The 27,240-nt window shown below is 37.9% G+C and overlaps 2 protein-coding genes and 1 long non-coding RNA gene across 6 annotated transcripts; 2 read left to right on the plus strand and 1 right to left on the minus strand.

Annotated features, from left to right (window-relative positions):
* The first annotated feature begins 255 nt into the window (after positions 1 to 255).
* Positions 256 to 5,737, plus strand: LOC122035003. Of its 3 annotated transcripts, none has more exons than XR_006126852.1 (3): positions 256 to 577; positions 3,985 to 4,704; positions 4,863 to 5,737. It is a non-coding gene; the product is annotated as an uncharacterized LOC122035003 (long non-coding RNA). The 3 variants fall into 3 exon arrangements; XR_006126851.1 differs by having other exon boundaries at positions 257 to 577; positions 4,087 to 4,704; XR_006126853.1 differs by having other exon boundaries at positions 260 to 577; positions 4,170 to 4,704.
* A 2,756-nt stretch (positions 5,738 to 8,493) lies between these two features.
* LOC122035385 (probable membrane-associated kinase regulator 2) lies at positions 8,494 to 10,330 on the plus strand. 2 transcript variants are annotated; one of them, XM_042594796.1, is made up of 2 exons: positions 8,494 to 9,325; positions 9,524 to 10,330. In XM_042594796.1, exons 1-2 carry the CDS (start codon positions 8,956 to 8,958, stop codon positions 10,252 to 10,254), a joined length of 1,101 nt encoding a protein of 366 aa, XP_042450730.1. In that variant the 5' UTR covers positions 8,494 to 8,955; the 3' UTR covers positions 10,255 to 10,330. The 2 variants fall into 2 exon arrangements, with proteins under 2 accessions (XP_042450730.1, XP_042450729.1); XM_042594795.1 differs by having other exon boundaries at positions 8,502 to 10,006; positions 10,071 to 10,330.
* A 9,534-nt stretch (positions 10,331 to 19,864) lies between these two features.
* LOC122034171 lies at positions 19,865 to 20,299 on the minus strand. The gene has a single exon (XM_042593295.1). The coding sequence runs from the start codon at positions 20,297 to 20,299 to the stop codon at positions 19,865 to 19,867; it is 435 nt and encodes a 144-aa protein (XP_042449229.1).
* Between the last annotated feature and the right edge of the window lie 6,941 nt (positions 20,300 to 27,240).

Raw genomic sequence — 27,240 nt, forward strand, 5'->3', positions numbered from 1 at the left:
CGGAGCGAGTGCGTGGGGCAGAGGAAGGGCAATAAGTGAGATCACGGGGAGGGAAAGGGAAGGGAGGAATCAAAGAAGCTGCATTGAATGGGTTTCACGGGAATGTCGCCGGAGCATTCAGCTCTCCTCCCCAAATTCGATTAAGGGCTAAGATTAAAACAAACCAAGCGTCGGGCCCGGCCCAATTAGATCTCTGTCCTGTTATCCTAAGATCTCCGCGTCCGGCCCGGCCCGGCCCATGATTGCTACAATCTCACCTCCGAAGTCTCCTCCTCGCCGATTGCTTCCACTCGGCGTGTTCAACGAATACCCTCCTTATCAAGGGATGCCTCAAGCACGGGAACCCTACGGTTCGTCGGCGGCTGAGATGGTGGTGCTAACATCTTGTGCGGCGTGAGCCCGACGGACGCACGTTTCACTTCGTTGTCACAGCGTGCACCCATTTGTTGAGACGGCGCTCATCTGTATGCCCTAAAGTGGAACTCCGTGGTATTGCAGCCGCACGCAAGGTCTTAGCCATGGGATTTCCCTAATGAACTCCGTGGTATCAAACTTGCTCTCATCGGTTGCTCTAAAGGTATGGATTTTTTTTTTTTTTAAACAAGATGGAGATTTAGAATGCTATCTTGAGTGGTATGATTGGTGTTCTAAGACAACCAGTCACGTGAAGCTCTCAATTTGTTCAATTGGATAGCCATGAGACGATATAATCCTTCTCAATCTATTTTCGCTAATGTGATTCTTGCTTGTGCAAATTTCGGTTATTGAGAGGATGGTAAATTTCACAGATGACAAGCATTCTTCACTGGGCATTCTTATCAGAGTTGAGAAAATGAGATACTTTATTTACTTCAGATTTAAATTAGTGAAACCTGTACTGAGATTAATACCATCAATAAAGTTTTGAGTCTCACGTTTGAAAATTTATAATTTTCATTTGGCTCTCTGCTGTGTCCTGCATTCCCTTCCTAAAGATAATAATGGGCATTCATGCTCAAGCTATCAAAATACTCTCTGAATTAAGATGGTTCCAACTCTGTTATGGATGCATATACAAGTGTGGAATTATGACCGCATCAAGTAAAATATTAAATGGAAAATATGTATACTGAGCTGCGAGGTTGTCTGATGCATACAGTTTAGTCAAAAATATGATTCAAGGATCTGAGAATCATATTATTTAAGGGGTGCCTTGCTCAGAGCTTTCAGATTGTATTTTGATCATCCTAGTGCAGTAGCAGCTGCCAAGCATCTCTTCCAGCTAGAACCAAAATTGTAGCAAATTACAAGATGCTTGCAGTTACTTTTACATCAGGGAGAAGAACTGATGTTAATGATATTTCATAATACTGTGTCCAAATGGTTTGTGAAAGATTCCTTGTTTGAGTTGCTCTAGATGTTGGAAGTTGACAGTTTTCCTTGTCATGGTTTGACTCAAGAATGGAGTTAGACTTACATCCTCGCTATTTGACTAGACCATACCAGAAGTAAAGCTGATGGCATGCTAAGCAGACAAACAATCTTAATTTATTTCTTCCTCTTGCTCGATTCCATCCAGAGTGAAATAGTTTACATCAACTAGTGTGTATAAAGAATTAAATGGGCAAAATATGCTATTGAAGTGAGAAGGATTGTCAGTAATGTATGGTTTTGTTTGACCATTTAATTTATCTTTTTTTATCTTTCAAGTGGAATGGGATATTATGTTGCAATTGCACCCCACTTTACTCAGAGAAGCTGTCTGCAATGGCTTCAAATGAAAAGTATTGTTGGATCAGTCTTTTCTTGGAGACTTGGATTCCAGTTTACTACATGATTCTTTACATGGAAATAAATTGAGGTGGTTTGTGTTGATTTTTAACTAATATCAAGAAAGACACTAAAAGATTAAGTACACATCTATGATCTACAATGATTTCTAATCGAAGTAAGCCCGTAAGGTTTATTACGTTAACCCAGAGAATGCTCATTGCGAATTATTCATTGGGAGAAAAGACACCTCATGGTCAATTTTTAGTAAAATTTGAATTTGATTTTTTTTCTTTGTTTGTGCCAACCACTTCATGATCATATAGTACTGTTTGTCAGATGAATGATTGATAATCCTTGCCTTTTGGGTAATAATCTGGGCCATTCATTGATTACTATTCTATATTAAATGTTGAATTGGAATTGGGTTCGCTAGATCTCGATTATCCCTTATCCTTTCCAAATGGAGATTTGATTCAAACATTAGTTCTTCGGCATACTTATGTTAACATTCAGACTATTCCTGCTAGTTTTGGTGGACTTAATGATCAAAGAAGAACTGTTTATTGTTTATGGGTAAGGAACTTGATACTGATTCCACTATGCATTGATGACATGTAATTTTATAAGCAGGACTACATCAACACGGGTAGAAAGTAAATGTGGATTGTGCCCATTTGTTTGACCCTTTGATTTAGCTATTTTTTGCTTTCAAGTGGAATGGGATATTATATTTCAATTACACCCCATTTTACTCAAAAGAAGTTGTCTGCATTGGCTTCGAATGAAAAGTATTGTTGGATCAGTATTTTCTTGGAGACTTGGATTCCAGTTTAATATATGCTTCTTTACATGGAAAAAAATTGAGGCGGTTAGTGTTGATTTTTAACTAATATCAAGAAAGGCACTAAAAGATTAAGTACATCTATGATCTACAATGATTTCTAATCAAAGTCAGGTTTATTAGGTTTACCCAGAGAATACTCATTGCAAATTATTTATTGGGAGAAAGAAACCTCATGGTCAATTTTGAGTAAAATTTGAATTCGATGTTTTTTTTTTTGTCTGTGCCAACCACTACATGATCATACAGTACTGTTTCACATGAATGACTGTTAATCCTTGCCTTTTGGATAATCATCTGGGCCATCCATTGATGACTATTCTATATTCAATGTTGAATTGGAATTGGGTTCTCTAGATCTAGATTACACTTATCCTTTCAAATGATGAGTTGATTCAAACATAATTGTTTCAGCGTACTTAAATGTTGGCATTCAGACTATTCCTGCTAGTTTTGGTGGTCTTTCTAATCGAAGAACTGTTTACTGTTTATGGGTAGGGAACTTCACGGGTAGAAAGTAAATGTGGATTGTGCCCATTTTTTTGTCATCATCTAACTGCCAACTGTTTGGGGTCAGTTACATGAATCTTATCCCTTTAGTGGCCTTGTGTGACATATGAAACTAAAAGTGCTTGACTGATATTTGTTGCAATATTCTCAGATCATACTACTTTTAGTTCCATGTATACAGAATACTTTGATCAATTAAATAGAGATGAATATATTTTCTCATGCCTGTTTATCTAAGATTGATATTAAAAATGCAATTTTGGAAATGGAAGAGATTGAAGCAGTAACTGGCGTGAATGCTCCAGAAGTGGCATTCTTTTCTGTTGGTCACCATGCATGATTGTTTTTTTACAGCCATTACTTGGATTGAGACCTAATAATGAGAATGGAAAGATGATAGTTCTCAGTGTTGAAAATTTCAGGAGGTGGCTCCAAAACATTTTAGAGTTCCTACTCTGAATTAGCTATATACTTGTGTCTCTGTGCAAGACCATGAGTTCAGATAAATAGCAGATTTACTGTATAGTAATTGAGATTGTCCATTGATTATTCATCACTAAAAATGAATGAGTGTGGTAGGGTTGGAATTGTTGATTGAGGAAACTGTAAAGGATGCTGTTGCTGATGATGTCAGTATCTAATGTAAATTGGAAATTACACAGAAGGGCCTATTCGAATTGTCTGGCAAGGAGGATCTATATATACTAAGTTTGTGGCAGTTACCTCAATTCTTCAGCATTTGGGGATTTACTAGAGTTCTCTTTTGCGCAATACTTTCCTTTTCTCTGGTGTTTTATTTCTTAGTTTAAGTGAGAAATGATTTTCATTGGCTTTTACTTTAGCACATGCTTTAAATTTGATAAATTGGCGAATCTCGGCAGGCCCTATGTGCTTCTACATCCACCTTTACTTCCTGTGTGCAAATCCAATTGTGCAAATTTCTTATTTTTGTTTCTGTTCATCCTCATGCGTATAGAATATAGATCCTTGGTTAATTTATCTGGCCAATTGCACAATCGCCTGATTAATGGATTTCTGTACTTGTGGGTCCACCATCTGAAAATAGATCTCGGCCTACCTAACCAACTTCAGGATTGCACATTGAAATGGTCCGATAGCTCAAGCTTGAATCAGACTGGTGATCCTGACCTTTGCCTGGCTTCCCAGTGACAAGCAGCACATTGTGGGACCTTCATTTTTAGGTTTGCAGAGGGTATTCATTTTTCTACGAAGCAGCAGCAGCAGCTTTTGATTAGATTTTTAAAGTCAGGAACGGTTGCTCGGAATTATGCAGGAGTAACTTTCAATATCCAATCATGCCACCTTTTGAATTGTATCTGCTGTTGAATTCCAATAACAGGACAGCACTAATCCTTACTGTAGACCCACCAGAAGATTGTATGCTCTGTAAAGGCCAAGAATTTTGATTGAAAAAAGGTCGAGAATAGCAAATGTATCTTGCAAGTGTCAACATGTGTGGCTCACCTTAAATTAAGGAATCTGCTTCTACTTCATCAACATGATATCCAGAGACTAAGGCATGGGCAAGTTGTTACAAGGATCTCTGGATTATCACTTTCTCGGATAGCAACGAGTAAGATGTAAGTTTTTTTTTATTTTTTTATTTTGGACTTAATTTTGCTGTTTGTCATTTGGGCATTTCATGTGCCCTTGACCATGATTTGACAAGTTCTTCCAGCACTTCACTGTCCATTCCACCATGCTCGGTTAACTTGTGCTTCTTTCTTACATTTTGCAGTTGATGGAACAGAAAAAGAATGGCTGTCTCATAAGAACCAGAGATGTCTATTATAAAACAAATACCTCTGGTCCACAAGTTACAAAACATGTGTTGGACAATGTACAAGTTATGAGAATTTGAAAAGAAAGGCTCTGACTTTGGACAAACCGGACACTCTTGGTTAGAATGAAGTTCGACATGATGATCTAATAATGGGTTGACCATTGGGTAAATGCGCACACTGGTATCAGCTCTAAGCTTGATTTCTTGGCCAACGATCAACTACTGGTCATATTTCAGAGGTTCTTGATTTATTGAAAAAAAAAATATGGAGAATTTTGTTGTCACACGGTTCTATACAGCCAAATTAACCTTGGAGCAGGTGGCTGGTATATTTGCCAGTTTCAGACACAAAGGAAGAAATATTTGCCAGTGCCTGCACCTAATAATACTCTGTTTTAAAAAAGTGAGGTGAAACCTAACATTTGTCACCATGATGTCTCAACCAAATTATTGTCTCTTATGAAATAAATTTGGTGGTTGTAAGAATTTAGCTTAGCAGAGCAGACAAGATGGGTCGACCATCAACGTTATTGCTTCCTACCAATTTGGATGCATACGGAAACAAATCATATGAGCTCTTCAGACAGTCGAAGTGTCCCCAGCAATTTGGTAGAGTTAGAAAAGGACCATTTTTTCTGCTGCTGCTACAATTGTTCTTGCATTAGATTTCACTTCAGCTGCCACCGTATAGTATCACTGTCATAGTCCTAAAACTTGAGGGTAGTGTGATGATATAACATCTGCACCTGCCTCCGTCATATCATATCAAATCAATTATATTGTCATATTTTTCATGTTGTTATAGTAACATAAAGTAACTTTGATGAACATTGAGCAATGTTTTGAAGGTTTTAAAAGGTCAACTTGGTGAATAACTTTAAGCCATGAGGTCTCCTTTTGATGATAAATGAAAAAGAAGAAAGTAAAAGCTGCCTAGTCTTTGCTGAGGGCTTGAGACTCCCCTCTCCCTCTACTTTTGAGTTTGGACAAGCTCGGTGCTGCACATGCCTCGCACCTAGTCACCAGTAGTCGTCTCCAAACAGATCAACTCCCTGCTCCCCTTTCTTTAACCTCGTCGTTTGCGCAATTTTGCCTTGAACACGCACGGTAAAAAGATGTCTCCGATTCCCTTTTTGCAACTTTATTAACCTGGTGAGAAAATCGTTATGCAATCCATTGCCTTACATGAGTGATATGATTCAGAAATATGAGCATACATCCAATCCTTTTCACCTACTTGATTTACCACTTTATGGGAGCTTTTGTCTCTACAAAATTTATCTTAAATTTTAAATAAGGGTATTTATATCAATTTCTTTAAATATAGAATTTATCTTAAATTTTAAATAAGAACATCTAAATTAATTTATCTAAATACAGAATTTATCTTAAATTTTATATTTTATATAAAAGTTTTTTACATTAGGTACGTTATCTATTCTCTAAATTTAGATTTTATAAATAGTATTTTTCTAAATTTAAAAAATAAAATTTATTTTTTAAATATTAAAATATCATTTAAGTTGAGAGAGAAAAAAAATAAAAGGAATACATTGGATAATGAAAAGTAAATATTATATAGGGAGAGTGTAAAAATAATAAAAAAGTAAAAAAAAAATAATAAAAAATAAAGATAATAAAAATTATAGGACAATTGATGTAATGTGTAATGTGTAGTAAAAAAATAACAAGATAAAACAATATTACTTTGAGTTATGAATCGAGATAGGGAAGGATTCTTTGCGAAAGCTAGTTCTTTCACGTGAAAGAAGAGAAAAAAAGGGAAAGGAGAGAGGAGAATCATTGTGGAAAAGGGCAAAGGAGAGGGAGAAAAGTGAATCATTGCGGAAAAGGTGAGGAAAAAAGAGAGAAATAGAGAAACTCACGAAAGGAAAAAAAAAAAAAAAAATAGCATTAGCGCAAGACCTCCCTTCCCTTTGCGAGCTGCTGCGCAATGCCTCTCTTTGCTAGCGGTCAGTGAGTAGAATCGGTGACGCGAGGAGTTCGGAAACGTGGGGTTTTATTTAAATACGTGATAGCTTTCCCTCTCTCTTTTAGAACTCACAGCTTTGCCCAAGCAGTCGCCTATGGGTACTTTTCCTTTTCCCTCTTCATCCTCCAACTATGGCGATGCTTTTCCCATCGTTGGAGAGGTAGGAAATGTTGTCCCTCCCTTTCTCTCTCATCGTTGGTTAGCTTGGGAGATGTCGACCTTCGTGTCAGCCTTGGCACATGTGGTGTCCGGAAAGTCTATCGTTGTCTCTTCTTTGTTGAGAACTCACCCTAATTGCGGAGCATATTATGAACGGAGTGTCTCATAGACCCCTCGATCTCATGCTCCAATAATAGCCATGGAATTGCCTTCGCCTCCTTCCACCCCAAGGCAGTACTGTGACGTCTGATAGCGGTCGTGGGGCAAAATGGACGGCGAAGATCCACAACCCATGCAAGATGTTCAAAGTGTGGCTGGGACCTTAGGGACGACGGAGGACCTTCGGGATGGCAAAGATCCTCTCTTCTGTTTTTGTTTTCTTTTCATTATTATCGATGTTCGAACATGCTCGATGTCGGTGGCGACACAGTGCAATCGACACGCATGGTTGAGGACAGTGACAATCACAAGGAAGGAAGGAAAGTGGCGTTCCGTCAAATTTTAGATTGATAAAATTTTATTCATGAAGGAATCAATGGATGGATTTATAAATCCATCTGTCTATGATTTTAGATCAAGTAAATAAGGAGAAGGATATCAAATTCATTCTCTTATGTGAAATACACTGAGGAAAATTTTGCACACAAATTTTTTCTTAATTTTTAAATCAAGACTTTCATGTGACAAAAGGTGATTCGTTTATCTCAATTTTCCCGCTAATTTATTCTTAGGCCAACACGAAGAAGATAAATTATAGATGGCCACTAGTTATAGTGCAGATGGCCAAAATATAAAAGAAGACATACTTAGGTAAATCGAGTTTTGACCATAAAATCTCATATAATAATATTTCATATCTCAATCATTACACCGCTTGTAGGGAATTTTTAAATCCACCCTCAAGAGTTAAGGGTGTTATCAAGCCAAGCCAAGCCAAGTCAAACTCTTAAATGTTTAAGTTTGACTCGTTTATAATCGAGCTAAACTCGAGTTTTATTTAATGAATATATTTATGGCTCACGAGTTTTTATTGAGTCTAAATGAACTTAATAAATATAAATTATAAATTTAAATATTAATAAAAAAATTAAATTATGTATTTACAGATAATTATAATATTTTTATTAAAATTTATAATTTTATTATAATAAATAAATTTAATATATTTATTTATATTTTTTATAAGTGAATGTAAAAACTATAAATTCAATATTAAAATTATTATTTTTAATTTAAAAATTGTTTCATAAACTTCCTAACATGAATATGTTCATATGCTAATGAATCAAGCTTGAGCTTCATTTATTTATTATAATAAATCTCATTAAACAAACACAAATAAATTTTTATCAAATTAAATTTCGAATAACTCATGAAAAACTTGATTAATTATAATTAAACCTCTATCAAGAGTCCTATAATAATGTTTCATCTCTATTGAGCGAAACAATCAACCGAAAAGGTTTTGATTTTTTGCATGAGTCAAATGAACGGCGGATGTGATCTCCCGCGTGATGCGTGCCCGCTGAAATGAGAAATCACGTCGCTTTATCCTGTCGTAGGGCACAGGCTCCGGTCAAAGGAGGGCAGGAAGGAGAGCAGACAGCCGTGCTCTCGCTATCCGATCGAATCCGAATCCAATTCATGGCGCGTCGGCGTCTCCTACTGTCTACTTCCACTCTATCTCTGTCAGCTGATGCTGGCGTTCTCCTTCTCCCTCCTGCTGAGGAGCCGCGCCCCTCATGCACGGCACCATGACCACGCCCCCAATTGCATGCGTGCCCTCCTTTAACTTGAGCCTGCCTTTTGCTCTTTTCTTCTTGTTCCCTCTACGACTACAAAAGCCCTCAAAGCAGATCCCTAAAACAAAGCCATAGGCCACAGGGTGCGAGCGCCATGAAGCTCCTCAGACTCCTCGCTCAAGCTAAACAAGGCGGCGGGCCACTTTTCCTTTCTTCGAGGCGCGCCGCCATCGTCACCACCACCATCTCCACCACCGTTGACTTCGGCGGCGGCGGAGATTGTGAGGACGACGGCCCTTTCTTCGACCTCGAGTTCATGACCTTACCGCTGCAGGATGGAGCGCGGCATGCTCTAGAAAAGCAACAACAGAACTACTCTGACGCGGAGTCGGATGAGGAGACCGACGAGTTCGAGCTCGCGATGTCCCCGGAGGGTGCAAGGTGCGGTCTTGAAGGCTGCGGCGGCGGTAGCCTCCGACGCATGGACGGCGTCGCCGTCTTCTCTGACGATCTCTTCCTCAAAGGTAGGCTCTTCCCGCTTCAGCCGCCTTTGCTCAGTGATTTTGCAGCGTCGGAGCCGGGGTCGTCGACGCCTCAAATTCCGGCCTTTCTCAACCCCGCCGCCAAGTTCCGCGCCTTCAAGCTGGGATTTCGCAGGAAATCGAATTCGAGCTTCCCGCCAGCTGATCCCGCTGACAAACCGTTTGTGAATTTCAAAACAGAGGCGGCGGCGGCGCCCCACTTCACCAGGGACATCAGCTCCCGAAGCTCCTGCAGCAGCAGCTCCGGCGCGAGTCGGTTTCCTAAGGACGTGCTTCATCGCTACATCAGCAAGATCAAGCCGCTCTACGTCCTGCTCTCTAAGCGGTACAGCAAGAAGCTACGCTTCTCCGGGCCGCTGGTATCCAGCGACGCCGGTAAGGTGCGCCCCGCCGGGGAGCTCGGCGAAGATGGCTTCGGAGATCACCCGAAAGTACAACCTTCGGCGGCGAGTGGCCCCAAGCGATCGTCGAAGGCCCAAGATGCGAACATCCCAGCGGGGCTGAGGGTGGTGTGCCGACGGCTAAGGAAGAGCCGATCAGCGTCGGCCGCCGTCTCATTCCGCTCTCCTTCGCTGGCGTCCGGGCGACGAGACGACTCGCTCCTGGAGCAGCAAGACGGCATCCAAAGCGCCATCGCCCACTGCAAGCGCTCCTTCAACAAAGGTACCATCTTCCCTCTGTCGAGGTCGAATCCCCATCTAACTCGCAGGGTCAACTCTCCCTGCAGGTTCCGAGTCGCCGCTTACTCGATCAAGAAGCGATCCCGGCGACGGCAGATCAGCAGAATCCAGCAGGAGCTGCGACGTCGTCGTCTCATCATCGTCCGTTCCGAATTTTTATTAGAACGGAGAACGATTTCAATTCACCATAAAAAAAAAAAAAAATCAAAATCCCGTCCTTTCTCTGTCTAGCGCAGTGTTTACTCCCTTCCTCGTACATTTCCATGTAACGTTTGTAACTAGTAAGATTCTGCTGTTCGTTTGATTACTCGACTCCTCTCGTCTTGTAACTTGTAAGGCATCTAATGATCTGATATGTTCTTGTTGCACCTGATAGAAAAAGAAAAACTCGAAGCGATGTATCGAATTAGAGAGATGGTCCGGGAATGATGGCGAGGAAGAGGACAAAGACCTGAATGATTCCGAGCGTTGGAAATCGTGCCATCCTTTTGATTATTTAAGTAACCGGCGACAGTCGTCTTGGTTTTCTTTTTTTATTGGAGGCAGAGGTCGTCTCTTTCCTTCTTTCCCTTGGCTTTCCGATGGGCGAGGGCGTAGGTTAGCTCATCGGCAGCACGAAATCCTGCTTTCGTGTTTTCTTTCACTTCAATTCTGAAAGCAAAAGGAAAGAAAAGGGAAGACAATGACCGGAACAATAAAAAGCTTTGACCACTGAAAAAGATAAGCCACCACTACCGCTCTGCTCCTTACGCTCTCCCACTAATTGTCTCCATATCCGAGCTTCATCCTCTGTCTCTCTCTCTTGGTTGCACTGACATTGGAAAATTTACCTGTTTTGTCTTGGATGAATCAATTGGCATGATGTTCTTCTCTACTGTCACTGCCGGCATGAAATACCAACGCTCCCACCGAGATACGATACTGGTGGTTTTTTCTTCAGGGGACAGTCTGGTGGTTCAGATTTAAAATATTACGATATAAAGGCTTACAGTTGAAATTCAGTAGTTTAAGCATGCTTTTATTTATATGTTGATCATATGTACTGATGTCTAGAAGACGTATAGGGATGAGTTATAGTAGCCGTAATAGCTCAGATTTAAACTCGATTCTATATTAAATTTGTCACATTTGAGGTGAGTTTAAACTTGATTAAACGGATTATGAGATCGGTTTAAATCTGTTTATCAGGTTTAGAAGTGAATTCGAAGTAGGTTATGAGTTTTAATGAACTCATCCAAAACCCATCCCATATATATATATATATATATATATATATGGTGATGAGGAGAGGTACCACCCCACGGAAGGTAGTTGGTACGGTGGAGGTCAAAGTCAAAACGGTCAACATTCAGATATCATCGGTCTGTCGGGCGACCATTCCTCGACCGGAGGGAGAAGGTCCTGATCCACCGCAGCCTCCGACACGGGGAGGAGTTAAACGACTGACGCTCAATGGAGTAGGAGACGATGTGCAGAAACCAAGCCAAGTGGTTATCTCGATCGCGCGAGGCAGTAGGACTTGATATTGACACAATGGAACTTCTGCTGAACGGCTACCCCGCTCGATCAGGCAACAAGGCGAGACAAACATAGTGAAATACGATCGAGCGAACGTGTCAAGAGCACGGTTGGGTTCCGGCGGAGCGGACGAGATACAGGAACAGTAAAGTTCCGACCGAGCGACCAGCCAGCTCGGCCTAGCGGCATACTCTCCCTGGTATCCATCGACATCCCTTTGGGAGTTAGTTGCCGTCGACGCCGGATATGGACAGCTAGAAGATTGTACCGCGGAAGCTTCCACTGTCACTTCAAAGATATGCTCGGCATGTTAATGTACTGTGTCAGGGACACTTTACTGACAAGTCTTTTCAGGGAAAACTTTGGGAAACGTGCTCGCCTTAGATAGTATGCACATGCGCTACAGGAGCTCTATATAAAGGGGGGTCCAAGTATCGGTGGAAGTATGTGATACTCACTGTTTGTACCATAGTCTTCTTGTTGTTCCGTTTTACACTTCATTGTCCGTGACTGAGTTGAGCGTCGGAGAGCCAACGTCGGGGACTCCTTCCCTGGCTCGACACCGACGTCATCTGTGTTGTAGGTCAAAGCGGAGTCTATAAGCGGTCAACGGGAGTGTCACATCCCCAGCTTTTCATCTCTTCGACTTTCTAACAGGATCATATTTAGCGTCCTCTGTAGGAACTTAACTTGCATCCAAGCCAGGAAGATGGAGGACCCTAGATGACTCACCACCGTGACGCTCACCCAGGAAGAGCTCGATATGCTCGTGCAAGTTCGAGTGACAAAGATGACCGAGCAACAACAACAACAGGCATTAGTCGATCGGCAAGCGTCGCAACCTACGACATTAGCAACCGGGAGACGGGCAGGGCAGGAAGATCGAGCGAAGCAAATCTTCGTATGGGGGCATAATAGAAGGTCAACTGGCACACAGGGGGAAACCCCGCTCGCACCGATCCCCTTTCATTGCACCTTGGTCTAAATCTCCTCAGAAATATCCTAGGTGAATCAAGAACGGGGATCATCTTCGAATGATGCCCTCGTTCGGGATGCACGAAAAGCAAGGCGCCCCGAAACAACACGTCGCCCGAACGGATCAATCGACAATTCTCTAAGGAGATCTTACAAGACCCTCTGCCCAGACATTATACCTTGCCTCTATACGTATCTACGCCGAGTTCCTCAAAACAACTCCTTGAGTATAAGCCTCTCCTTCGGAAGTTACTAGTCACGAGCGAAGAAGAGGGATTAAGAGGAAGAGGAAGAGAAACACACAAGGGAGAGTTTTCTCCTTGTGGTGGTCACGAGAATAAGGGAAGGGCTTCCCCTTATTGGCGGCGGCAAAGAGAGAGGGAGAGGAGAAGAGAAATTAGGTTAAGGTTTTTCCAAAAACTTTATAAGTCAATTAATGATCTCATATGTATAATCTTCTCCCAACTATATCAATATATAGCCCTCATTAATGAGTTGGATTAGAATGCCCAAATTCAACTCATTACCCTTTAACCAAAAATTAACCCATTAACCCCTTGGTTTGACTCACAACTAAACCAAGTTGGTTCATGACTAATTTATGATTAAACTAAATATATTCCAACTTTTCCATAAGAAATGTGGCTCATCCGCACTTTCATTGTGACAAATATTTTCATATTTATCTTATGTATGGTCTAACCAAATATTTATTTGTTGATATAAGAATCTTATTCTTTAACTTGTTTTACGTCTTTCAAAGACTCGTTAGTATGTGTGACCCAATATATTCTCGGTTTATGTTGGTCGCCCATAATTAACTACTTAATTATAGAACGATCATGAGTGACACCTAGTAGTACATCATGATCCCCAATTAGTTGGAAAATCATAGTTGATCTTAGAATTAATTCTAAATCCTTTAGCAGCTACAGTGAGTCATGTTTCATTCCTTTCACTCGTCTTATACCCACTTGGATTAAGGCATGGTCTGTGTGTCTTTCCCCACTAGGCTGACTACGTCACACCTAGTCCAAGTGATACTTTCTTGTTCTACGGATTTAAATCAGTGGTACATATGTACAAGAGTCTCGCACTCTTAACATGTGATACTTTAGCCAAAAACTTTAAGTAATAATCCTAACGAGTAGGCATAGGGTATACGTCTCCTCGCAAGGAGCAGTGAATTCTCCGTGGGCTATCCAAACACCTTCAGACACTTCAACTTATACCCAATCATCCCGGGCCTACACCTCAATGAGATGCTTGCTCAAGATGTCAAAGTATACATAAGTCTCTATGACAAAGATAACTTGTATACCTCGAGTTGAAGGAAACTTGTACTCGTGCTGCAGTAAGAACTTCACATATATATCTATATATATGTAGAAAATCATATGAAATCTTACAACGAGTCACTCCAATGAACTAATTACCATAACCAGCATCCACGTTTAACTCATGATATCCCAATATCTCCAGACAGTAAGAAAACAACTGCTTGGCTGAATCAAGCAGTATAACCCCGTGCTAGTATTATAGAATTGATGATGTCCGAATGCATCAATTCGATGACTAGAGAAATTTCAATATATTCATAATTACACATGTAGAGATAATCACTAGTTGCGATCCAATCGCAAATTCTTTCATGCTATGAATTATATTACGAACATTCAGTAAATAAGTTTAAGACAATCAGACATATAATATGCAATCAAATAGTGAATCTATACTTATCAAATAAATAAAAAAATCGTCAGACTATTGCCTTAGGACATCCCTCAAATTCTAACAATATGAACTATAGTGGGCTTGACCAAAAGGCTAAAGGTCTCAACATAGTCAATGCTTAGTTGTTGGTGGAAACCCTTGGCAACCAGACGAGCTTTATGATGATCAATAGAGTTGTTTGCCTTTCGTTTCAATTTAAATACCCATTTTCAATCAACAAGATTTTAATGAGCAGTACAAGGAACCAAGGACCATGTATCATTGCTAATGAGAGCGTTGTACTCTGAAGCCATAATAGTTGGTTGGCTCAGAAGGATCGGAAGTGACAAGATGGGCACGGAGACGAAGAGGCCCAATTTTGTCACGAGTAATCATGGGATGTAAAGAATAAGAATGGGCCCTGAGAAGGCCTCGTGTTAGACATTGTCAACGGGGAATCTAAGGAGGAAGGTAGAGAACAAGCAAGAGCCCTGAGAAGGCCCATGTCAGACGATGTTGGCGGAGAGTCTGAGGAAGATGGTACCTCGACTAGAGGAGCAGAATTTCTGGTGACAGTGGAGGGGTTACTGGGCAACAATGATGAGAAACCATTGGTATGTGACTTGGAGCCTGCAAGGATATCTAATACGATAGGAGTAGGAGCATGGAGTGATCCAGAATCCTTGTGATCAATAAAAGGAAAAGAGGTTTCATTAAAAACCACATGCCGAGAAATAAATAGCCTCCCTGTAGAAATATGAAGACAATGATAACCTTTGTGTGATAGGCTATATCCGAGAAAAATACATTTGATGGATCGAAAAGTTAGCTTGTGACGATTGTATGGGCGAGTAAGAGGAAAGCAACTACAACTAAAAATTTTAAAGAACCTATAATTAGGAGACAGTTGAAATAACATCTCAAAAGGAGAACGATAATCCAGTGCATGGGCGGAGCCACCCTAGGGCTAGGGTGGGCTCCAGCCCCACCCATCTTACAAACAATAAAACCAAAAAAGTTTTCTAGCCTCTTTCCTTTTTTTTTCCCCTATTGCTTGTACCATGTGGTTACGTTTATTAAATCAAAAAAATTTTATTTGATTTAATTAAACGTCCAAGTACTCATTACTTTATTAGGATTTTTAATTAAATCAAAAATTGTGCACGACTCTTTTATCTCCACAATCCCACGCATTGTTCTATTTGTCCCACGCTACATGAACAATAGGTGTTGCTGCCTTCCTTATTCTTCCTCGCAATCGTGGAACCGCAGGTGCAAAAGATTTTGGTTTCGATTCTCTGTCTTTTTCCATCATTGGGTTCGAACACATTTGTTCGCCTTTGGAATGAATTTCCTTCGAGCTCCTTTCTCAACGGTGTAATCTCTTAATTTCTTAAAGGTCTTTACATTATCATTCACTTGATATTTTATATTCATATAATGTATAGACATTCAATAGTAATTCAACGAGTATAACCGCGATATCCTTTCTCTCGAATAGCACATAATATCTGTGTGATCATCACCGTAGGTTTATTTTCTTTTGATATTATTTGTACGAGTCAATTATTATTTTTTTCTTTTGATAAATTGATTAAATTTATTAACGGATTTATTAATTAATTTGATTAGTTTTATTTATATAATTGATTACTTTTCTTTATTGTTAGTTTGATATTAGATATTAGATTGATCATCAAAAAGGATGAGATAAATTTTTATATTTATTCACTTTAATATAGAAAATTCAGGGAATGAAGACTATCAACTTATTTTTTAAAGCAAAAGAGTAAATATCTACCAGAACGATTTTTCACCATTATAGATGTGACTGATACAATTATTGCAACACTTAGAAAAAGAAATATCTGATGCTTTTAGTTGTTACGACTTACATATTCGCAATATACGGGAATAAAGATATGATGGTGCTAGAAATATGCATGATTCTTGAAATAGATACAACCCCATGTAAATTAAGATCCTGGCTACGCCCCTGATCCAGTGTGACAGTGGAAAAGTCGATTGATTAAGTATGCTACATTAGGAAATGCTTCATTCCAATAAAGTAAGGGCATAGAGGCGTGAGCTAGCATAGCAAGACTCGTCTCGGTGATGTGATGAATTTTACGTTCAGCAACACTATTCTGTTCACTCATGTGTGGACATGATAGGTAATGTCTTTCCTCCCACAATCTATCTTTATTACTTTGATCATCCTACTAAATTGATTTTCAATAAAAATTTAAGATCGGAGAAAAGTTGAGAGTACATCAAATTTGCATTTAAAAGGAAATATCCAAGTATAGCAGCTAAAATCATCCACAAAATGTATAAAGTAGTGATACCCATTAGTAGAGAAATTAGGGGATATATGGTCCCCAAACATCAGAATGTATCAAATCAAGAGGTCCTACACTTTGAGACTGAGATAGGAAAAAGATAATTTATGGGCCTTTCCAAATTGACATGCATCATAGAAAAAATAATCTTATTGCCTAAAGTAGGTAGATCATAATGAGAGATAAGACGAGCAACTATAGCGGACACTAGATGTCCTAAATGATGATGTCATGTGCTGATAGAATAGCGCTCTCCAAGACAAGTAGATTACCTAGTAACGGGCTCACCAATCTGGGCTAGACGATAGAGACCATCTTTAAGGATGTCTCGAAGTAGTTTCACCTTCGTAGCCTGATCCTTAATAACACAAAAGGTCGGATGAAATTTAAAAAATACACTATTGTCAACCGTAAAACAAGTAACACTGACTAAATTCTTAGTAATGGCAGACACATGTAATATATTTCGAAGCTGCAATAATCTGGCAAGGTTAAAAATAGATGAGTCACCAATATTTGATATGGGAAGAGTCATATCATTGCCAACAATAATTTGTTCTATACCTCAATAAGGAGAGTGAACTTATAAATTCTCTAAATCAGTTGTAAGATGGTCAGTAGAGCCTGAATCAGGGTACCAAGTAGGATCGGAGACTGTGCCAGGTTCGTCAATCATAGCTAATGGTGGTAGTAGAATCTTAAAATTCTGGTCAAAGCTACGTTGACACAATGCTACAGAATGGTCCTTCCCATCACATATTTGGCAATGGTATGATGTATGGCAGTTAGCAGTGACATGACCAAACTTATCAGACAATTGACACTTAGGTCGCCTATTTCCATTATGCTAACCTCCGCGGTATGAATGCCCCCCGCATTGTTGATTATGGTTCGAGAATCCATGTGTAGATATAAAAGGAGCTAGGCTTGAGTTCTCTGAATATTGGGCTTGATATTGGTTGGGTGACCCGTAAGAGTTGAGAGCCCCAGAAGGTTCGAAGAAGGGGGCGCCCAACAGAGGGTTCTTTGTAATAGCGCCTATCTGGAGCAGTACCTCCGTGAAAGTTTCTCCCAGACGATTCAAGTGCCAAGTATGCCATGGAGATGGCTCAATGGCATGTAGCTACTCCAAACGTTGTTCATGAGTACTGCATGTTAGTTAACTCTTCTATGTTTACTCCTTCACTTTTGGTTGTTATGGCAACCACCATAGATTCATACTTAGATTCGAGTCCTCCAAGGATGTAAAGCACTAAATCGGTCTTTGGAACCCAATGTCCAGCGCCTATGAGATCGTCCGAGATGGATTTTACCTTTTATAAATATTCGGTCATGAATAGCCCGCCCTTCTTCATTGTCTGTAGTTGAAGCCGGAGTTGCATGAGGCGTGCACCAGATTGTGAGGCTACCATTTTCTCCAACAATGTCCATAAGCACATTGAGGTGGTGCAAGGGGGCCAATGATTTGACCCCAAGACTTCCTCTAACAGTGTTGACAAAAGTCAACTGAGAAGACGTTGGTCTTGTTGCTCCCAGATTGCATATTCAGGATTGACTTTGATCTCCTCTACACCGGCTTCATTTTGAGTTACTATCGTCTTAACTGGGGTTACGAACTCTCCATAAATAAATTGAAATAAGCAATGACCTTTTAGTATAGGTAGTACCTGAGGTTTCTAAAGGGTGTAGTTCCTCTGGTTTAGTTTTGTCGATATTTGGGTAGTGAACGACGTCGTTAGTTGTAGCTTTTCAGCCATAGGATCGTTGAAATTTTCCTTATGGCTCTAATATCAAGAAGAACAAATGGATATATAGAAGGATATATTGTATTAATTCTTGTTGTACAACTACTATTGTTGATACACTATTTAAAGATGAATAATAATAAGTAAAGATTCTTAATTTGTGGGATCATGATAAATACAAATAAATATAGATCCTTAATTTATGGGATTAGATACGATCACTAAAAATTTGGAGATAATTGTAAACCTGATCCGGAATTCCTAAAATCATGGGAAGTATATCCTTTAACACGGAAGTAGAGGCTCTACAAGCAGGGTGATCACTCTCCCGGCTTGTCGTTGCTCCTCCTTTTCTTGACGGATCGCAAGGCGGTGCTCAGGCTGCAGGGGGTAGGCAGTGGCAGAGACGGAGGACGATCGGGAGGTGCAGGCGCTGGGAAAGCATGTTTTTTCGGAGCGAGGGTCGGGCGTGTGGCGGAGAGGGTCATCCTTCGGGGGGGGGGATGTACCCTTCACAGCGGAGGGCCGTGTGGCAAGTGGATCGTCAATCATGGAGAAGGGGAGATCAGGAGGGTGGGAGATTGATGCAACAACAAAGCAAGGGTCAAGGGTAAGGGAGGAGAAGGGTGGAAGGAGGTGATGGACTAAGTTTTAACAAAATTGGAATAGATTGTTTCATTTTTAGTCAGGGAAAAATGTTAAACAAAAAGGAAAAATATTTTAATTCATTCAAACTAATTACTTCAATATTTAAAATTATAAATTTTATTTTATAATCTATTATTTTTTTCAAATACATATCATCAAATAAAATGTCATTTAAAATGAAAAATAAAACATTAAAACCTTCCTAATTAATAATAGCCAAAGTAATCGGTGACAAAATCTATCAACAAAATTCTACTGGTGTTTATCCTTTAGTCAGACTTGATGGGTACCCTGAACTAGTTTAATCTGGTTCAATCTGAGTTTTATTTAAACAAAGTTAACATTCTCTTAAGTCAAATTACAACACTTGACCTCCATTACACACGTAGGAACATAAAGAAACCTATGTATCAATAACAACAAACAATTGACGATGACCCCACAAGATCTGTTGATCAGAAGCATTACATGGAAAATGAATTGCATAATCTTATATATAAATCAATCTTCAAAGAGTAGGTTTTTACTAAATATTAAATTATTAATGCTTCAATTAAATTCGATCCTCTTCACTCACGGCTGCAGAACATCGTGTGTTCTTGATCACTTGATATGGCATCAACATCAATCGTGATTTACTTTCTTCGTGTTAAATCTTAGATGAATTGACGGGGCATTGGAAACGAACGTATTCACCTTTTGTCACCGTATTTATCACCGTGATATCGCAACTGATCGCCACCTCCAGATCCCGCTTGTATATCCCCCACACCTTCATCCTCCCCTCCACCTCCGTCGAGCTCCTCAGCTCCACCTCCACCCCCGTCACTAGCTTCTCGGTCGTCACGTTCATCCTCCTCGCCACCGGATTGGTCATCACATCGCCCCTCACCGTCATCCTCACCGTCCGGTCCGCCCCCTCCTCCCTCCCAGCGCGTACGCCACCCCCACCGTCGTCTCCTCGTAGAAAAACGTAGTCACGCTGCTCCCGAACCGGAACGACGCTACGTCGGGGTTCTTTATCGATACGTCGGCCTCGAACGTGAAGTTGAAAAGGAAGATGGAGAGGACGCCGTTGTCCACCGCGAAGCGGGAGCCGGCGAGGGAGAGGGAGTTGATGGTGAGTTCGGGGTCCTTGACCTTGAAGAGAGTTAAGGCGAGGGCGAGGACGCATCGGACGGTCACCGCCGCGCCAAGGCACCCGCAGCACCAGAAGGCGCACCGGCGGCGGCGGAGGTAATGGGCCGAGCGCCACCGGCAGGCTGCGGCCGCTTCCTGATCCAGCGAAGGCTGCGCAAGCTGCTTCGCATACTCCGATTCCCTTTCCGTTACCATGATTCGATCTATTCCTTATGCTCTGCTCTTCCTCTGGTTCTTATACGGAGTTCGTCATCGTCATTCGTCACCGGCGACGACACGTTCCGCAATCACAACATTTATTAATTGAAATGCCATTTATCAATTAATGATTGAACCAGCATTGTGTTAAGGAATTGACGGGAGATCGGATCTTTGTCCTCAAAATCTGTCCCCGTATTTCACTCGTAGTTCCAGCCCATCACCGGTGGCCATCGGCCAGATCCCAAGGATCGTCATCGACACGATCGGCACCAGAATCTGGCCAGATCTACGCAGGAGCTCAGATCGACGGCAAAAAAAAAAACCTACTCAAAATCGGTCGGATTCTGACACAGATCGCGATGCTAACGATGATCCCTCTGGGTTCACCCAGGATATAATTTTAACCGGTCCGATGGCCGGAGGCAGCCTCAATAGACTGGAAGTTATTGCTGGATCGCCACGTAGTGGACTCGATAGAGTACCTCATGGGCCTCATAGCAGAATTAGACCATCACGATTCGAAATCAATAGATGTTCACAGTGCAATTCATAATTTATCATGATTCAATAATTAATTATTAAATAATTAACTAGCCTGTCAAATTATTTGCCGATAAATAATTATAAATTAACTAATTAATAAATAAGCATCTTATTTACTCTTTTTCTCATTATTAAAAAAACAATAATATAATAAAAAAAAATACTATTAATTAGTAATTAAATAATTAACAATTACATAAAAACATCAATAATTACAGTCTAGATGCTTATGATACTCATTTTCGAGTTTCAGCACTAATAATTTTTTTTAACATCTATAAAAAATTATGGAAAGAAACTATCAAATCGATAGCAGTAATCGACCTGTTGACCCGATTATAGAGGTAAATTGGATTCAATTAACACCCCGTGAACATGTCTAAGCTCAATTTGAGTGTCAATTAACATAAATAACCTTGAGGCATATATGTCTTATAAATGTTGAGGCATAAGGTGAAATTTGTTGAATGGATATGAGTAAGATTACCTAATTAACCAAATACTTATATCTTATAATACTCCCCCAAAACAAATCCAATGTTAAAAATCACTTTAGTGCGTAATCAAATTTTCATGTATAGTTCTTTAATCTCATTAATGCTTCTTGTCCTATGTAATATAGGGTGATTATGCTTCTCATTTATTATAGTAAAAATAAATTATAAAATCAATTTATAGTTGACTGTGTCCCGTTGAAAATTAATTCCTATCTTCGTTGTAGCAAATCTCATCCTAAAGTTCATATCATGTTAAACTTGCAACCGATGTATTCGATTCTTCATGCTTACGAGTCCCCTTCATTTTGGACCTTTGTGCCATCAAACTCACAATCTCCATGGCCACATATATAATCACTTAATACTCATCGTCCTAAATAGTCCTTTGAGCTCTTCCAAAGCATGCATGCTCTTTTTAAGCCTTCGAGCCATTAAGTAAAAACCAACTTAACCACATAGAATCACCAAACTCTATCCGTATGAATTATTCTAATTATTTGTGGATAATTAATGCACATTTAAATATTCACCGCTAATACTAAACTTTTAGTGACGAATATGCTAAACTCGTCGCAAAAATTAATGACCTTACGAAAAATTAATTTTTTAATATTATTATTAGCAACGAACTTGTATTTCGCCGTTAATAGTCCGATTTAACTACAAACTATAATTTTGTCACTAATATTTCATCGTTATTTTACTATTTTCTTGTAATGTAATACAACCATTTAAACCTAACTTAAATTATTTTCTTAAACAAAAACAAAACTTAAATTACTTTCTTAAACAAAAACAAAAGTAACTTAATTTAACTTAATTATTTTATATTCGCTACTTTTTAAAACTTGGTATTTCAAGGATGGTAAGAGAGCAACTGCTTACAAAAACTATTATTAATGACTGAATTAGTGATGGGATTTAAATTTCATTATTAAATTAGCCATCAAATTAATATTCAAATAAAAAGATTTATATATCATTTAATGGTATAAATGTAGGATAAAAGAATTCACAGATCTTCATAATATGGAACCGCCATATCAACGACTCTCCTAGATTCGATCCCACTAATATAGGGAGAGGAAATACAGGTACACAATTGAAAGCACATGGCAGAGATGTTAACCTCGTGTCGTGACATCTCGAGGATATCCATAATGATATAATATTATTTAGCCTAAATCCTCGTAGATTTATTTTTGGCCTTTACCTAAAAAATTTTATACCAATAGAAATATCTTCTGTCTTTTAAATTCATGATCTTTTCCATGTATTTTCAATATAAAACTTTAATTGTATTCCAAACAAACCTCCCCTCAAATGAAAAATCACCATTACTCTTATGGTCCGAGCCTCTCCTTAGGTATTTGGTCACTGTTGACCTACTCAGATATTCTACCCAAGTATTCGGTTACTCTTGATATGCTTTGGGTCTTTCCATAGACATCCGATCACTCTTGACCTGCTCTGAGTCTCCCCTCAATTTCGTTAACTACCACCTCATATGACATTTGGGTTGGACCATGACACTGATACCACTTATTATGACTAAAATAATTTACATATCTTTATAATGATATGATATTTCCTATTTTGGGCCTAAGCTCTTATACATTTATTTTTGAACTCTACCGAAAATACCTCATATCAATGGAGATCATATCTTTTATCTTTTATACTCATAATCTTTTCTATGTATTATTGGTGCAATTATCCCCCGAAAGTTTCAATGATTGACAAGTATTTAAGTTTAGGTTAATATATTAGATCTAACTTGAGTTATGAGTGTGCAAGATAAAAGAAGTCCAAGAAGGTTGGAGACTGAATTCTTGACAAAAATAAGTCCATGCAGATCAGAAGGTCAGATGTAAGATAAGGGAATACCAAGAAGGTCGGGGACTGGATTCTTGGCATAAAGACTTGGAGATGGGGAAGCTCCAGGCACAAAGTCCAGGAAAAGGTCGAGGACCGAATTCTTAGCATGGAGACCCGAAGATGAGGGAGCTGCAGGCACAAGGTCCAGAGAATAGGAGGTTCATCTGGCATGAGGTATTTGAGATCGATTGAATATAAAAAAGGAGTTTGTACTCAAGGGTTTAGGGGTGAAAAGCCTATTTTAAGGTTCGCCAATTTATTGGTGAGCTAAAACCCAAAACTCAGAAGCAAAAGAGTATATCAATCAATTAGCACAAATTATCAATCAATTGGTAATTAATTCAAGCACACAGAAATTAAAGCTCCGTGATCGATTGATTGATCGATTGGGAAATCACCAATCGATTGACTGATTAATTGAGAAGCTTTCTTCGCGAGAACAGAAAGTTTCGTGATCGATTGTTTGATCGATTAGGAAACTACTAATCGATTGACTCATCAATTGAGAAACTTTCTTCGCAAGAACAGAAAGCTCCGTGATCGATTGAGAAATCATCAATCGATTAGTTGATTTATTGAGAAGCTTTTTTCACGAGATAGAAAACTCCATGATCGATTAACTGATTGATTGGGAAACCATCAATCGATTGGTCGATCGATTGAAAAGCTTTCTTTGCAAGAACAAAAAATTCTCAGATTAATCAGCTGATCTATTGGGAAACTACCAATCAATTGGGTGATCGATTAAGATGTATTCTTCGCAAGAACAGAAGACTCCCAAATCGATTGGCTAATCGATTAGTGCTTAATACCAATTAATTGAGATTCAAAATGCAATAATCTCAACCATCCATTTGAAGTCAGTAGCCATTCAATGGATAATTAGTAAACGATTGAGGCATTCTTCAATCAATTAACGACAACCAAAAAGTAGAGAAACGCTCAATTCTAAAGTGTTTAAGAAAAGGAGATTTGGGCACCAAGCCAAGTTAGTGTTCTATTACTACTCTTCTGTTCATTGTAGTGCCAATCTCTCATCTTCAATCTCCAAGCAATCAAAAGAAGGAGAACCAAGCCAAAAACTTGTAATCTTTCCTTTCTTCTTCTCCTTTGTTGCTATTTTCTTTTGAGAGCTTTGAAAGCATGTTGTATAAGATTTCTTCACCTTTGGTGTTATTTTGAGAAGGAGAGTTCATAGTGGAATCTGTGATTACTTATGTGGACCCTTAGATTAGTTATCTGAAGGAGATGGAGACCAAGTAAATCAAGGTGTTAGCATTGTAGTGTTCTCAGCTTCAAGTATCCACTGTAAAGAAAAATCAAAATGAGCTATTCACCCCCTCCTCCTCTAGCTCTACGGATCCTAATATGTATTTTTAATATAGGACTTTAATTATATTCCCAACTATAAAAATTTAATTATTATTACCACTCTTAACTCATCAAAAAGTTTGTTTTCGCTTAGCTAAAGTAATTTTAATAAATTTATGAAGTTCAATTAAGTTGATAATTCTTTGTTTTTTTAAATGAAGCGCTTATATATAAAAGATTTTTTTTTTTATCAAAGTAAATTAAAAAATAACTTATTTTAAAATATTAGATGGTGATAATAGATGATTCTACTCTTTAACATATGCCTCTCATAGTTAATACTCAAATTATATAAAAGGAAGTCGTTAAGTCTATTTATAACTAATATATTATGATATTAACATATTAGAGCTGTTATGATTGCTACACATTATGCAATTATAATGACATTCAATTAAATATATTTTTAAAATAAGAAATATAATAAAATGTTATTTTGATTTATTTATTTAAAAAAAGCAAAATAATAATGAGGGCCCAAATTCAATGGTTATATTAGCCTCGCCAATTAATGCACACGACATTACTTAGGTAGATTTGTTATCTTATTGATTTTTTTTTTTAATGTCGGTCCTATAAATATAAATATAAATATAAATATAGAAATAGAAAGAGATAAATATAAGTATATAAATTATAAATATATATGACTGAATAAATCATAAATTATCAATTAACTCTTAATTATTATATTAAAAATATCATGGACGAACATTTGTATTAGTCATGAACATTATGTGATGTTCTAATCAAGTAACCCTTAATTATAATTAGGGTTGCAAATGAATTAAGTGAGTTTTTCGAACCAACTCGAAAAATATTCAATTCATATTCGAATTTATCGAATTTAAGCCGAACTCGAACATGCTCAAACTTTTTTTCGAACCGAACTTGAGTCCAAATTATATTGTTCGATAGTTCGCGAGCCGCCGCGAACTTTAATATTTTATTAATATAAGTTAAATATATATTAAATAAATAAATTTTGAGTCTTTCGAATACCTATTTTCGAGTAATAATTCGAATAGTTCATGAACATGTTCAAATCTTTCGATCCGAACTCAAACTCGAGCCATAATTTGAATCAAACTCGAACACAAAATTTTAAATTTTTAGAACTTTGAATCGAACTTAAACTCGAATATACTTATTTCGAATTGAATTCAAACTTTAAATTTTTCAACATATTCAACTAGAATCAATTCATTTACCCCTAATTATAACTATTTCATAGCTATAATTTAAATTAATAATCTTACGCCAATTAATGCTGATGTACTTTTTCTTCAGATTATAAAATGTGACCTCCGGAAGGATTTGGCACGATCCGTGGAAAAAAAAGCTTTGATAGTAATGTGTCGGTGAGTGTCTTTGGGTGGTAATCAATCAACCAGTGGCACAATAAATAAATAAATTGATAAATATATAAGTAATCAAAATTTTTCTTACGCATATTTAAATTGGACCTCTTGTTTTGGAGAGAGGTCATATGATTAGGTTATTAAGTGAAAAATTAAATATTTAAAAATTTAATTGTAATGTATCAAGAAAGATTTTTTTTATTTGAAAACATTAGTTGTTTGGACGCATTTTTATATTTATTTTTTAAATTTATCTATATGATTGATAGAAAATTTTTATGAAATTAAATTTGATCATCTCTAAAATTAATCGAGCTTAAGATGGGTATCTAATACAACTAAAAAAATTTAGATCTCATCAATAGTTTAAATATATAGGAGAAAACTAAAGAAACTTCTTTTTTTTACCATCTTTGCTCCCTTCAAAATATTTTCTATAATTTTTGTTTAAAATTCACCATAATTCATCATCCATCCACTCAAAAAAAAAAAAAAAAAAAAATAGTAATTTACAAGTAGAGTATTAAATATACATAAACTATGGTATAAATTATGGAATTCAGAATATATCTCGATTGATATAAAAAAAAAATTTAAGTAGAGTTTAAAAATAACGAAGAATTAGTTTCAAATTGAAAAATATTATATCCTTGTGAAGATAATATATGAATTTCTTCGACCTAACAAGTGATATCAAAATATGGTAAAAATGAAATCATGTGAAAAATCTCAGGAAAAAAATGAAGGAGGTAGAGAGGCCCAGATGACGTGAATAATGGTAGGAACTCCTAATAAAAATCCATAATAAACTCTTAAGAAATATATTTGGTACTCTGAATATTAATATTACAGTAAGATATACATCTAAATGTAGTGTAAAGAAGTGACCTCGATTGAAGTATGATGATCTTAGGAGTAGACTTAGAATTTTTTTTTTGGGGGCTACAATTCATATAAAATTATAAAATATAATTTTTATCAACTGAAAGACAAGTAGAAAAGTTAAAGTATTATTATCAATTCATATGTGACTTACAATTGACATTTAGGATCTTTCATTTTTTTTTATAATAATTCATGATACAATTATTTGATAAGTTACTAAATATATAATTTTCAAACGTCATTTAACTATTGATCACTCATTTTATTGATAAATTTATCAGAAAACTCTTCGATTTTATTTTCAACATAAGTTTTATAACTCCTTTTTCGGTAGATTGTTCAGTATCCTTTTATCTAGAAGATGATGATTCTTGAAAATTTGATTTTCTTAAAAAATATC

This window comes from Zingiber officinale, chromosome 11B, assembly GCF_018446385.1.
Source record: "Zingiber officinale cultivar Zhangliang chromosome 11B, Zo_v1.1, whole genome shotgun sequence".
NCBI lineage: Eukaryota > Viridiplantae > Streptophyta > Magnoliopsida > Zingiberales > Zingiberaceae > Zingiber > Zingiber officinale.